Below are 13,648 nucleotides of genomic sequence, written 5' to 3' on the forward strand. Positions count from 1 at the left end.
CAGCGCTCATTTGAGGTGAGTGTGATTCTGCATTGTCTTTACAGGTATGGCAAGGATTGCTGGCAGTGTACTGTAACCTCGGGGATGGGCAGCAGGTTTTGAACCTGACAACCCAGCGTATCGACAATGGCGAGTGGAACATGGTGAATCTGGATCGCATTGACAACGAATTCACGCTGCTTATCAACGGAGGCAGCGCAAAACGAGAAGTTACTGCATTGCTTGGAAAGTACAGAGAAATAATTATTGACCCGCACACTGTGGTGCTCGGAAACATTTACCCTGCCGGCCACGATCATAGTTTCCAAGGTAACAGAACTTTAATTTCACTTTTGGGGCTAATTTTACTTTGAATGCTGAATGAACTAATTTTTAGCAGAGGCTGACTTGTTTATTTTTTAATTTAGATTTGATAAGAAGCTTTAATTTGATTATTCACACACTGGAACGCTGTGAAAAGACTGAGAATACAAATATAATGAAGATCATTCATGTCAGACCTTTGTGATGTTTAATTTGTAATAACATTAATAGATGTTATCACTGACAGCTCACTCTCTGTGTAGGAAACTACAGTATGCACAAAAGCCAAAGTTTAGCAGTAATAAAGCCTTGTACTTATAATATTATAGATTTCTCTAGCCCTGTTTGCTTTTTACTATTCACTCATCCACATTGCTCATCTGCTTATTTAGCTTATAGAATATTTCCTAAACAGGCAGTAAAATCTCCAGAGAAATAAGACTCAATATACCATAAATTTGTGTTTGGATAATCACATAGAAATGATTAGTAACATTAATTTTAACTTGTTAACATTGAAAGAGAGATAAAAGCGCAGTTCGATAGTTCTGTCAGTAGCACACAAAGATATTAGGTTCTGAGAGTGGCTTTCATCATTCTTTATAACTGCATTACAGTAGCAAAATTCCCACATTTCTCTTAACACATGTCCAATCTAGGATACCAGCTCGCAAATGACTAAGCATATCACTGGCCCCCACAGAGCAATTGCACCTAAATTGACAGTGAATCCTGTGGCATAATAATAATAAATAATAATAATCCTGCATTTGATATAGCGCTTTCCACGTCTTCTAGACGTCCCAAAGCGCTTCACAGAATATACTGCAAAGTGAATTGACTGTATATTTGTGGGCGAACGCGGCGGCCAATTGCGCACAGCAATGTCCCACAAACAGACAAACAAACAAACACAATGGTTGTCCATTGTCAGCTGCCCATTGGATTGATTCATTAAAGGCTATATCCACAGATGACTCATTAGTGGGCAAGGTATACGCAGTCACTACACTTTTCAGTACTCTGTGAAGTACTTTGAGACTATATCGACTCGATAAGATGCTATATCTATACAAGGATTATTATTTTAGTGAAAATTGTTTAAACAGTGGATGATAATTGTCAGTCAGACATTTATCATTTCAGTGCCTGCAGAAAATGTACTAGAACAGGTTACAATTTCTTGTGGAAAAATACTCACACGTATCCCATTAAGTCTTGATGCTGCAGATTTCCTATGACATTAGGTTTCTCATTCCTTCCTTGTCTAAATTAAATGTTTTAATAGTTTGATATTTCTATGTATTCCAGTATTGAATTACAGATATTAAAAATGTAAGAACCGTACTTTTTTTGATTTTTTGATGTGTTCTGTAAAATGTTTTATGCAAGAATTTTACATGTGAGGAGAACTGTGATCTTTATCCCTGGGTTCGATGCACGTTAAACTCCTGATATGAACTGTTATTTTATTTTGCCTTGTCCTCAGGATGTATGAAGGATGTCAGACTGAACAACATCCACTTGCCTTTCAATAATGAAAGAGTGGAGTTGGCTTCTGTTGCCAATATGCAGGGACTAAGCAAGGGTTGCTTATCAGAAGCCTGTACAAAAAATCCCTGCAACCCACCCTTTCTGTGTGAGGACCTGTGGAGAGCTTTTGAGTGCAGGTAAAGTCAGCCAGCGGCAATAAGTTGTAGAGAATGCAATTGCAACAAAACAAGTGGCGAAAAGCTCTGCTCTTTATTATTTGTTATAAAATGAGGTCGATAGCTCAAGTAACTGAATGCTCAATTCTTAATCAAAAGGTCACATGTTTCAGTCCCAGTGCTTCCTGTCGCTCAAATTCATTTTTCTCAGCTGAGTGACTTTTCTCATTTGTCACAGTCGGTGGTAAAAGCCACCACATGGAGCTCCAGACCAAATAGAGGTCCTCTACCCTGGGAGAAGAGACAATGAGATTGTCTGAATTGCTTTGTTCTTAACGGTAGCTCCTGCTGTGTGGTCCGCCAGCAGCACAGACCAAGCAATGTCCATAGATCAGACTCTTCCACATTCCTACCTAGAGCAGATGTGCGTTGAAAGAAAGGAAAAATAATACAAATCATAAAGGTTAAGTGAGAAAGCAGCGGTTCTGCTCGCTCCTTACACCAACAACAACAAAATTACATTTGTATACCGCCTTTCACGTCAGGAGGACATCCCAAGGCGCTGCATATCAGAGCCTGTGTTATATCAGTTAATGTAACATGCATCAACCATGTGGAGTCCTGTAGAGTATTGGTTAGAGCACTCACCTCGCAAATGAGAGGACCAGGATTCAATTCCCAGGCAGAGCGAAACCTAGGGCAAGATTCCTTACTACACACGCCTCTGTTTACCTAGCAGTAAGTAGGAACCTGGTTGCTAGTCGATTGGTGGACACTGCTGTGCGCAATTAGCTGCCACTTTTCGCCCACAGAATACACAACCAATTCAATTGTGTTAGTGTTGTGAAGGAAGTTTTTCCCAATGTACTGGCTCACAATTCCCCAAATAAAATTGGTCATTCACTTCAATAGCTGTTTGTGGGACATTGCTGCACGCAAAATTGGCTGCTGGGTTCACCTTTACAGACTTTACAATAACATGTTGACCGGGTAATATGATTGGAGAACATTGGCAACTTATTCTCATTTCTGTTTTTATTGCCGACACAGATGTCCACCTGGTCAGAAGAGCATGGAGAATACCACAGGCAACAGGAATTGCATTTACAGTTTATGTGCTGATAAACCTTGCCACCATGGAAGCACCTGTATTGTCCAGTCCCCTTCCAGATTCAGCTGTCACTGCCCTGAAGGCTACACTGGCCGGCACTGTGAAATCAGCCTGGCAATCTATCATGATGACATAGGCCTCAGCTTCAGCTCCATGTTTGCGATATGCATTTGTTTTCTGGCACTCTTAGGTAGCTATGGCAACTACATTTTGTACTACCTGTGGTGACGTTGAGATATTTACTCTCACCTGTCTTGAAGGCTAATGATGTGAGGAATCTGCGACTGTCAACCGGACACTACCTTTACTCCAGCCTCCTTCCCTTTCTCTGTCATGTAAAAATCTTCAGTACTGTTTTATCCTTTCTCCATGTCTTACTGTGTGTCTGAAATGTTAAAGGTCAGCACTGCCCTGCTTGCAATTGTGGATAAAACTGAAAAGGTCAGCTGCCGTGCAGTCATTAGTGTTTTCCCATCTGACTCAGGTTGTGCTGTGCTTTGATTTCGAGAAGTTTATAAAACTATCTTTTTGTATGGTACAATTGTGCTCAGAAAGTAATATCACAACTATTGTTTTTGTAAAAAAATTAATACACTCTATCGATCCAATCAAACACCATCACAATAAAAATATTGATTGTGTTTGGGTAACTTGCCCCGTTTTTAGAAAATATGACATGATACAAAAATAACTTCCTGCCTTTAACCCTAATAGAATAAAACAAGAATAGTACAGCATTAACTGCTGTGTCAATAACACAGATAAAGTGCCACCGATTCCTGATCTTTGGCAGCTGTGTTCAATTGGGCAGAGACATATTCACTCTAATGGTGAAGAACCTTTCAGGTTATCCACATTACAAGAAAAAGTCTTTAAAACCAGCTTGTTGGAAGCTGCATTATCCTTCTGATTCATTTGTTGCCCTTGGAAACTGTCAAAGTATCCCTGATATCTTTTTAAATCGTTCCATACTTTCCAGTTTCCGAAAATCAATTTGCTCTCAAAAAAAAGTTTTCTCTGTATACTTAAAAAGTGCAGGATCTATTTCTAAATCTGCTTGCCTGTCAATTTCACAGCTGACTGGTGAACTGAACAACTTCCAGATGGTCTGATTTTGCAAGAAGTCAGTCAGATAGGAACCAATGTGAGAAAAATTACTTGAAATAAAATGATAACCCCAAATAATAACTTTAGATTCATTAAAATAAGAGACAAAGCACCTTATTATTAATTTGTTGCAATATTTGATCTTTCAAAATTACCAATACAAGAAATTCTGCAGCTTCTAAAAGGCTTTTTTTCCCTTGTCTCATCCGTGTAAGTGAAGTATATCTCTCTGTTTGATTCGGTTTTCGTAAAGAATTTGTCTTTTAAAAAGAAGTGTTTTCAGTCATTGTGCACACTGTATTCTGTTCTTTTCCGAAGCACAATAAGACTTCTCCCTGTCTCTCCGTCTCCAGTTTTCCTTATCTTCTGGTTACACTGTTAAATTGGAGCATTGTCTGTATAGCTTGGAGTGGGGTGACTCAGATGAAAAGCCAAATTCATTTTTTTTCACTTTACATAACCTGAAAGTATTAATAAGTATCAGCATCGACTATTTTATATCTGATAGCCTTCTTACTGCTTCTGTGGTGAAATCTTTTTCAGTAATTTAATCCATTTTTAAAAACCAAAGCCTAAATTTCACTCTGAAGTGGCTTAAGATGCACTTTCTGAACAAGAGAAGTGGTTTTTGTACAGTCTGGAGCATTGAATGTTTTAAATGCAGATGTTATATTTTTGTTACAAGTATCGGGAAATACTTGATAAAGATGATAAAGTTGTCTTGCAGTTATTCTGAGGCCTTGGGGAGGATTGACAGCAATGTTAAAACCATTGGATTCAATTGGTCTGTTGCCTTACAGGTAAAACAAAAGACGGTAATGTGGTCAGATCAAAAGTGCCTAATGTATTTTGGCCAATAAAGTGTGACTACAATTCTGCACTTGTCTATCACTTTTTCTTACCTTTCCTGTTTTCCAATGTCTTTACATTGTTGTCTGTTTATCATGCATTTGTTTTCTGCGTTTCCTGTCTGTTTGATGCATTCAAATAGTTTTCATACTGATACTCATATAGCTTGGTTAAGGTAATATACATTAATGTATTCACTTTGCATTCGCTTAACTTTTTTTTAATCTTTTTTCAGTATTTTTAAACATTTTCTCCCCATCTTCACTTGCATACATTCAGTTCTGCTCATTGGGGTGTCCCTTTGGAGTTGTCAGAAGTCAGCTAAAAACCTGGAAGGAAGCACGTACAATGTTTCAGAACAGCATGAAGCCTGGGACATCCAGGAAAATGTACTGAACTACGATGAAGAAGGGGGCGGTGAAACAGATCAGGTAAAGTTTTGTTAACGTGTACAGTAAACCTCACATAAGCTATATCAGTTGGGACCTTACATTTAATATGACATTTGCAAAGTATGAGTAATGTCAAACTTGCATAGAATATAAACTCTTGAATAAGGGGACTTGCGTATGATTTAGGAGATTTATGTGATTAATGCAATTAGACGTGTGCAAGTTTTACTCTATTTGTAAAGATGAAATGTGTAATGAAAGTTATTTACAACAAACATGTATAACAATGATTTACAACATGCAATGAATCTGAAAATCCCGGGAAATGCACTGCTATGAGATTGTTTGCCGCCATATCAATAAAATGTGTGCAGTTTGGACAAAACAATTTCAGCTGGAATCTTACCCTCAACAGGACTGCTATGACATGGCAGAACTTCAGAAACCATTCTACATGAGTCCGGTCCTTTCTGCCTCTCGAAAGGATCATTCAAATCGAGAAGATGACCGAGTGAGAAAAGATGTTCTACCATCTCAATGTGAATCTAAGAAATTGGCGAGTGCCACAGTTGCCGAGCAGGATTTTGACCAGTACATCTCCAATATCATTCAAGATGCGGATCAGCACCCACAGATGCTAGCATATGATTCTTTAAAAGTGTACTGTACAGAAGGGGAAGGCTCTGTAGCTGGTAGCCTAAGCTCCCTGGACTCCTTGCCACAGGACGAAGAACTGGAATATGACTACATGAAGGAATGGGGGCCTAGATTTGAAAGACTGAGAACTCTATATGAGCCCATAGAGGAGAACGTAGTGTGACAGGGTCTTAGTTGGGGTCTTTATTTTTGGAATGTTGCTTCATGAGTGACAGGTGGTAACTGACCACCATATGATGAATGTGCTAGTTTCTTTTGAAATGGCAGGAAGTTTTTGTGTTTTTACAAAACCATCCAACAGCTAAGATGATGTCTGTGCTGGCCTTTGCTACTAGGGAGAAATAGAATTCCAGGCTTAAAGCATTGGATTCCCACCAGTGGTGAATAAACGTTCAGTGGGAATTGTTTGGGGGTGAAACCTTGTTCTTGTGGCAACCTGACAGGAGACAGATTCCTGAATATTTATTTGAGAACCAAACAGCAGGTTATCAGCATTATTTTAAACTTGTGCAAAACCACAATACCCCACCCATTGCACACAACGCAATTACAAAATGTCACTCTGTAGATAAAACCTCCTCAGAGTGCGTCGTGTCATAAATATTTTTTCCGAAATTTTAACATCTTTAAGATCCTGATTGCAACTGGGCAGTTTTATAGACTTTTAAGAAATGTATTTTCATATATAAAAAAATGAGTCAGCGGAAATTCCTCTGTTTTCATTAATATAAGGATACAAAGAAAAAGTAGATATGTAATTCTGTTTTTTTTATAACCTAATTGGAGAATAATCAAAATTAAGCTATTTTTTAAAACCATTTTCAGTGCTTACATATACAGTACGTATGTACGAATCAGTTTGAATTCATTTTCAATGTGAGATTTCAGGAATCTGGAACGGACATTTTAAAATCTGGAAATGAAACAATTCAATAAATGGATCTTTTTACTGTGACTCACCAAATAACGCTATACAGCGGCAGGAGAGTGACACTGTTTTTTCACACAGCTATTGATTCAGGCTTCTCATTGCTGTACAATGTAATCTAGATCAGCCAATTTGAGCAGTATAAAAAGTGATACAATCTCATCTCAAATTAATTTCAGAATAAAAATAAAACAGAAATACTGTGCTCAAAGTCGTAAAACTACCGCGTAGAAGTGGTTTGCATTTGTGGAGCATTTCAACACTTGTTTCCATTTCACTGTTTGAATGAGATCACTGAATTGTAAACATCTATGATGGGAATGGTATTAAAATGCTAGTTGTGATCTATCACTGCATGACCACCTCAGCGGTAAATTGCTCTGTTCATCACGCCACATGCACAATGGAGGATGAAGCTATCTGAGAAAGGCAGGGGGAAGGTACTTATCCCCCTCAAAAAAAACCTTGTACAACAAAATAGAAAGTACACAGTTCTGAAACCTTTTGCAGTGTGCAAGCACTTATTTATTCTTTTGTATAAATTTCCAAATCAAAATATTTTTTCTGTTAAAACGTGCAGTAAACTGTCACATGCTGTTGATTTGGGTTGTGTTTGTTGAAAAGTTGAGGAAACTCGTGTTTCCGGTATGTAATATACAATAAACACTTGAGAAATATAACAGTAATTTCTGTGCAGTTGTCGCTATTCAAAGACATTACGTCCCCTGGGTTGATTTGACCTTAAGCTCAAATCAAATTGCATTTGTGATGCGGCAACAAAAAGGCCAGAAGCTGGTTCACTATTTGACTCCTTCACTTTTACATCAAATCATATTATATTAGTACACACAAAAGAATGTGGCTGACTGTAGCTATTTGTACACTCAATATAATTGGAGTCATTTTCTTTCTGAACTAAGATAGTTTAATGTAATAACTGATAATATGTGCAACATTGTGAATGTAAAATATCCTTCATGAATAGAATTGTCGTGGCCATCTGTCTGTCTGTCTGTCTGTCTGTCTGTCTGTCTGTCTGTCTGTCTGTCTGTCTGTCTGTCTGTCTGTCTGTCTGTCTGTCTGTCTGTCTGTCTGTCTGTCTGTCTGTCTGTCTGTCTGTCTGTTTACTTGTTTGTTTGTTTATCCATCCATCCATCCATCCCATCACATAGCCACTTTAATAATTCTTGCATTTGGTTATTTCAAAACATCTCAAAGCACTTTACAGGTCATTTTTGTTAAGTGCAATGCTATATATCTGCAAGCAGCTTATGCTATCTTGTCTTGTGCACAGCATTGTCCCACAAACAGTGTCCCAAGACTAGTTTACATAGTTTTTGGCCAGGAGACAAAGGAAAAACTAATCATTCACCTGAATAAGACCCTACGTATAATATCTCTTTTGAAGGACAACACCCCTGACAATGTAATCACTCTCCAAACACTACACTGCAGTATCAGTCTATACCGTGAACCATAAAGTCCCAATTTTACATTTGACATAATTATCAACAAAATATAATGCATTACTAAATGATTAAAATACTAATGAAAACAATTATTGGGGGAGAAGAATTTCAATAAAGAACCAGTTACCTTCTGAATGAAATATGTGTGTCCTTCCTTAGTGAGATGAACAGTCAATGGCTGATCACATTTGTACTGGATTTAATTAGACCCATTAATCATAATCGAGCTATGCTTAAATTCCATTACCAGATGCTGATAACTTCGCCCACAAATATACGGTCAATTCACTTTATAGTCTATTCTGTGAAGCGCTTTGAGACGTCAAGAAGACGTGAAAAAGCGCTATATCAAATGCAAGGATTATTATTGTATTATTAATATTATACCTTCAGCTAGATTATTGAGAAGCAGCATTTGTTTGGTAGAAATATCTGAATTAGAAATATTGATAGAAATCAAAAACTGTAGCATTGCTATTGCCTAGATATGCTGTTACATTAGGTTAGGGAACCCTTTAAAATGCTTCTGTTCCAGTATAAGCAATAGGTTTTAAAGTCTACCAATGTTTAGGATTCTGTCTGTTCTGGTGTGTGTGTGTGAATGTGTTGCAAGTCAGGTGTGACCTCATATAGCAGGTATAACTACTGTTGATTATGTAACCTTTGATTCCTGTTCATTTGCTATTTGGAACGTATTTTGATATTTGGTATCTGAAGTGAATGAAGCCACGAAAAATGGATTCTTTATAATAGATATGTTAGACATACTCTACAGCATCAACTGTGTGGGGACTGGTTCTAGCCTCCAATTTAAACAGAAACACCTTGGCCATGTGTCTCCAGTCAATCAAACAGACTGTGGTAGTGTCAGATGCAAAAAGTGGAATGGGATATTTAAAATGAATGGAATATAGCACACTGCTGTTTATAACAAATCTGCTACATTAAATTTTGTTCAGTGTGTGCTTTGCAAGTTGTGGCAAATAAGGGAGGATTCTATTTTACTGGTTTACTAAATCTACTTAATCCTCTTAAATACACAAGATTATTTAATACAATCTCCAAATAGAAATAAAAATAATGTGGACGGTAGATAATGTGTGACTGCAGTATTGGAAATAATGTAAACCTGTACCTCGACATTTGCGTTAAATGATGTGAATTTGTAAAGACGCTTATTATCGTTACATTAACTAAATCTGCATTGTGCAACACTGGAGATCCATCATAATCTTAATAGGAATCTAAAAACAGACGATAGAATTTGACATTTAGTTTGCCTTGTGATGTATAGGCATTTTAGTGCACTACAATACACTTATAGGTGTCAGTTTGACTCAATTGGTAGCATTCTTATTACAGAACGGAAAGTTGGTCACGGGAAACTTTGCTGAACTATTTTTTTAAATTCATGAACGAATCATGAATTTATTCACTCTGGAATGGATCAAAAGATTTAAAAGGATAAAAGTGCAGCTCATATGCTTTTATACAGCTTTTCTCCCACTCTTTCTAGAAGGACACTAAAGTCAAGTGCGGTGGGATGTTACCCTGTGTGAGGGGCGCTATTTAAATGCAAACTGTTGTTGTTAAAGCCAATTGTAGAGCTGTACCTGACATCAACTGACTCAGCAAAGCCCAAGGATCAAACCTGGAAGCTTCTTCCTGATCTCCGCAGCTCAATGTGGAACCATGCAATGCAGTTACCCACTCAATTCTTTGGGGAGACATCCATAAGCTCTTATGCTGCTGAATAAATTGAAAGTTCAAGTGATCAGCGCAATCATCCTCCTATGACAAGTACTTTCAGTATAATAGCCTGTTCAGTTAAAATGTGCTTTTGAAAGGTAGCCAGTTTGTTCCATTACAAAGCGGCAAATCATTTTGTAGCTGGTTCTTTTCCCTCTTAGATTGATTGACTTAGGTTTGGTACTAAGAAAACCCTTAATCTAAAATCCATTATCCTTCCTTTCATCTTTAAAATACCTTGAGAGACACCTAAGGTAACAAAAATGTCAGCTTCTGAATCCTACGCTCATAACAGATAATAGCATCAACATAGCTCGTTTAGACATGAAGGTAACAGCTTTAAGTAGAACTGAGTTTAGTTCAAGGTGAAGTTGTTCAGAGCTGCTAAAACACCTTCTGGGAGTTGATTGGATATGTGGCATGTCACGTTAAACCTGATAAGTTGTCATGTTATGCTATTATCAGAAATAAATTTCACACCAACCCTGCATTCATGAAGTTGTCATCAAATATTACGGGGAAAGACTGAAGTTAGTGAGTAAGAGTTGGAATATTATTATGGATTTCTTGTTTCAGTTATGCGATTAAATTTCAGGAATACATACCTATATCCCATTATAGATCTCAGTTAGCCAAGTGTCATAGTTGTTGGCAATGTTGGTCATTTTTCTTTGAAAGAAATAAAAGTATTTTTCTTTGTGTTACTAATTTGTGACCCTATCACCCCCATCCTCGCCTGGCTCCATGGAATCAGGCAGATATCTCTAAAAGCGCGAGAGCAACCTCCATTCAAAATATTCTACCAGCTACTATTCCTACTTTGGGTCTCTGCTCATTGTTTGGTCAGCCAGATGTCTGACACACATGGAATTCCATGTTTAATTTAAAAAGCAGCGTGAGGTGGTGATGGGGGAATGGTAAGGTGGGTTTTCTGGAAGTATGAGATCAGATGGGCTGAATGGTCATCTTCATCCAAACCAATCTTGTGTCATCTTGTGACCAGAATTCCATGTATGCATGAGTGGATGGAGCTGTACATTGTTCCTTCATCTCTGAGACCTGTCTTTGTTGCTTTGCTGAATACTCTTCTTTTCTGAAGGTTTCAGTTCTATTACTAGACCTATCTATGTATTTAAAAAGAGATACAAGATGGAAACAGCCTCAGCTCATCAAGTCAGTAAAAACTGATCACATTGTTGAACAATGTTATCAGGCCATAAATACACTCATGCACGACTGTTAGTGGGACCTTGTTCTGTGAGAATTACCTGCCACATGTGTCTACAAATAGTTAAAGAGGCAAAAATCAAATACAAAGAGAGTATATGTTCACCATCATGATGTCCTTTCTGAATGTCTAGCACTCAGTTCCACCCAGAACGTGGGTGCTAAGACATAATTCATTCCCATTAATTCGTCACAGTTAAACTAGACAATTTTCCAACATTTTTAAGATAATTGCTGATAAGAGTGACAATTTTCTCGATGTGGTTGAATCCAGAGTTTTAAGTTACCACAGCGACTGGGTTTCATAAAACGGTACATCAAGGACATTCAATGATATCAAAAAAATCAGATTAAAATCTTCGGATCAACTTCAATGAATAAATTCAATATGTGTAAATTAAATATTTTCAAAGAAACAAAGACAGGCTCAAAGATGTAAGAAGATACTTAGTGGTAACTAAAAAATCCTTTAAATTACAGAAACATAATTTAATTTAGTTAATCAACACTATCATTATTTTAATTGTTCTGAAAATATGGTTTCACAAGATTATGGGAAACAGATCTTAATAGGGTTTTTTACAATAAGTGGTAGATTAAAAGTAAGTATATTTAAGTTATTCCAGGCTTAACAACTGCAGCTGTAATGTGGTGGGTGGATGGGCATTGAAAAGTGCATTTTAGTTTTGTACAAAATATCAAACCATTTTTGATATTCATTGCGATACTTTAAAATTCTTGCAGCCATTCAGCCAGTTTCTATATATTGTTTCGTTCACAATGTTCTTTCTGAAATCACTCTGGAACCTACACTTTTGCTTCTCATTGTACAGTATGTCTGAAATGGAACCAAACTACAATAGCCAGAGCTACCTATGTGCATTCGTTAATTTGTGGGATAACGCTCTCACCAAGAGATAGGCTATCAATCCTAATCAAAATGAGTACTGTAGCAATTTGCGCCCCTTCATAGAACTGGTGGAATGGAATAACTAAGAATTTTCTCAGGATGATTTATCATCACCTATATGTTTTATGTTTTTGATGTTGCAATAGGAAGAGTTAAGATTCTGAAAAATTAATCTAAGGGCCTTCTTTATCCAAACTGACTCTTATGTTTTTTAAACAAAACTACAAGCCTGTATTTCACATTAATATAGAATTATACTTCCTAACCACAACATGTTAAACATTGAATTAAACTATTTTACCCTTTGCGTTTCAATTACAGCAGCAGTGAATAGCATAGAAACGAGAAAAATTCTGCTGTTATCAGAATATTCATTTTTAGACTCTGTCATGGATAATAGAAATAAATCCCTGTAGTGCATTTGCCGGTTGACTAAAATTAAACCCCAAATTGTCAGTCTCTTTATCTAATGTGCCCCACAAAATGATTAAAATGCACGTAACTAGGCAAACTAAATGACAAATTCTATTGTCTGTTCATCTCATCGTTTTTAGACTCCTATTAGGATTATGATGGATCTCCAGTGTTGTACAATGCAGATTCAGTTAATGTAACAATGATAAGCGTCTTTACAAATTAACATTATTTAACCAAACGTCGAAGTAAAAGTTTACATTACTTCCAATGTGCAGTCAGTCACACATTATCTACCGTTCAAATTATTTTTACTTCTATTTGGAGATTGTATTACATAATCTTGTGTATTTAAGAGGATTAAAGGATTTAGTAAACCAGTACTAAAATAAAATCCTCCCTTGTTTACCACAACTTGCTAGGCACACACTGAGCGTAATTTAATGTAGCAGATTTATTAAAATTGTCCTACACAAAAAGGACAATTCGGCATCACCATTTATGGCACTTTAGTAGTTTCCACAATCAATGTTAAAATGTTTTCAATGTAATTCCTCACCTCTGAATATGGTACTTAAATTTCTTTGAATGAAGGTATACGTAATATCATAACAACCCTTGCATTTGATATAGTGTTTTATCACGTCATTGAGATGTCTCAAAGCGCTTCACAGGATATACTGTAACGTAGATGTAGTGAGGAATGTGAGGAGAAAAATCTCAGTATGAAATATAAAAGTATGGTATTTAAGAGTTATATTTTGCTCTTTCCAGTGCATTTTTTTTTGCTAACGGTGTATATTGAAAAAATACAGGTACACACTGTCAACAGCCACAGGCAAATATGAACCTCTAATTTCAAACTTATTAATCATACTTTGTG

General features: G+C 36.8%; 1 protein-coding gene across 1 annotated transcript in view; it reads left to right on the forward strand.

Moving 5' to 3' along the window:
* The window catches only part of si:ch211-186j3.6 (neural-cadherin), a 43,878-nt gene extending 36,216 nt beyond the window's left edge, over window positions 1–7,662 (forward strand). The window contains exons 30-34 of the mRNA XM_042340396.1: window positions 45–309; window positions 1,793–1,973; window positions 3,003–3,253; window positions 5,299–5,450; window positions 5,827–7,662. Coding sequence (XP_042196330.1) covers window positions 45–309; window positions 1,793–1,973; window positions 3,003–3,253; window positions 5,299–5,450; window positions 5,827–6,231 — 1,254 coding nt within the window. The 3' untranslated portion in view covers window positions 6,232–7,662. The remainder of the gene's footprint in view (window positions 1–44; window positions 310–1,792; window positions 1,974–3,002; window positions 3,254–5,298; window positions 5,451–5,826) is intronic.
* Window positions 7,663–13,648: the final 5,986 nt, after the last annotated feature.

The sequence above is a fragment of the Callorhinchus milii genome, unplaced genomic scaffold (genome assembly GCF_018977255.1).
Source record: "Callorhinchus milii isolate IMCB2004 unplaced genomic scaffold, IMCB_Cmil_1.0 Scaffold14, whole genome shotgun sequence".
NCBI lineage: Eukaryota > Metazoa > Chordata > Chondrichthyes > Chimaeriformes > Callorhinchidae > Callorhinchus > Callorhinchus milii.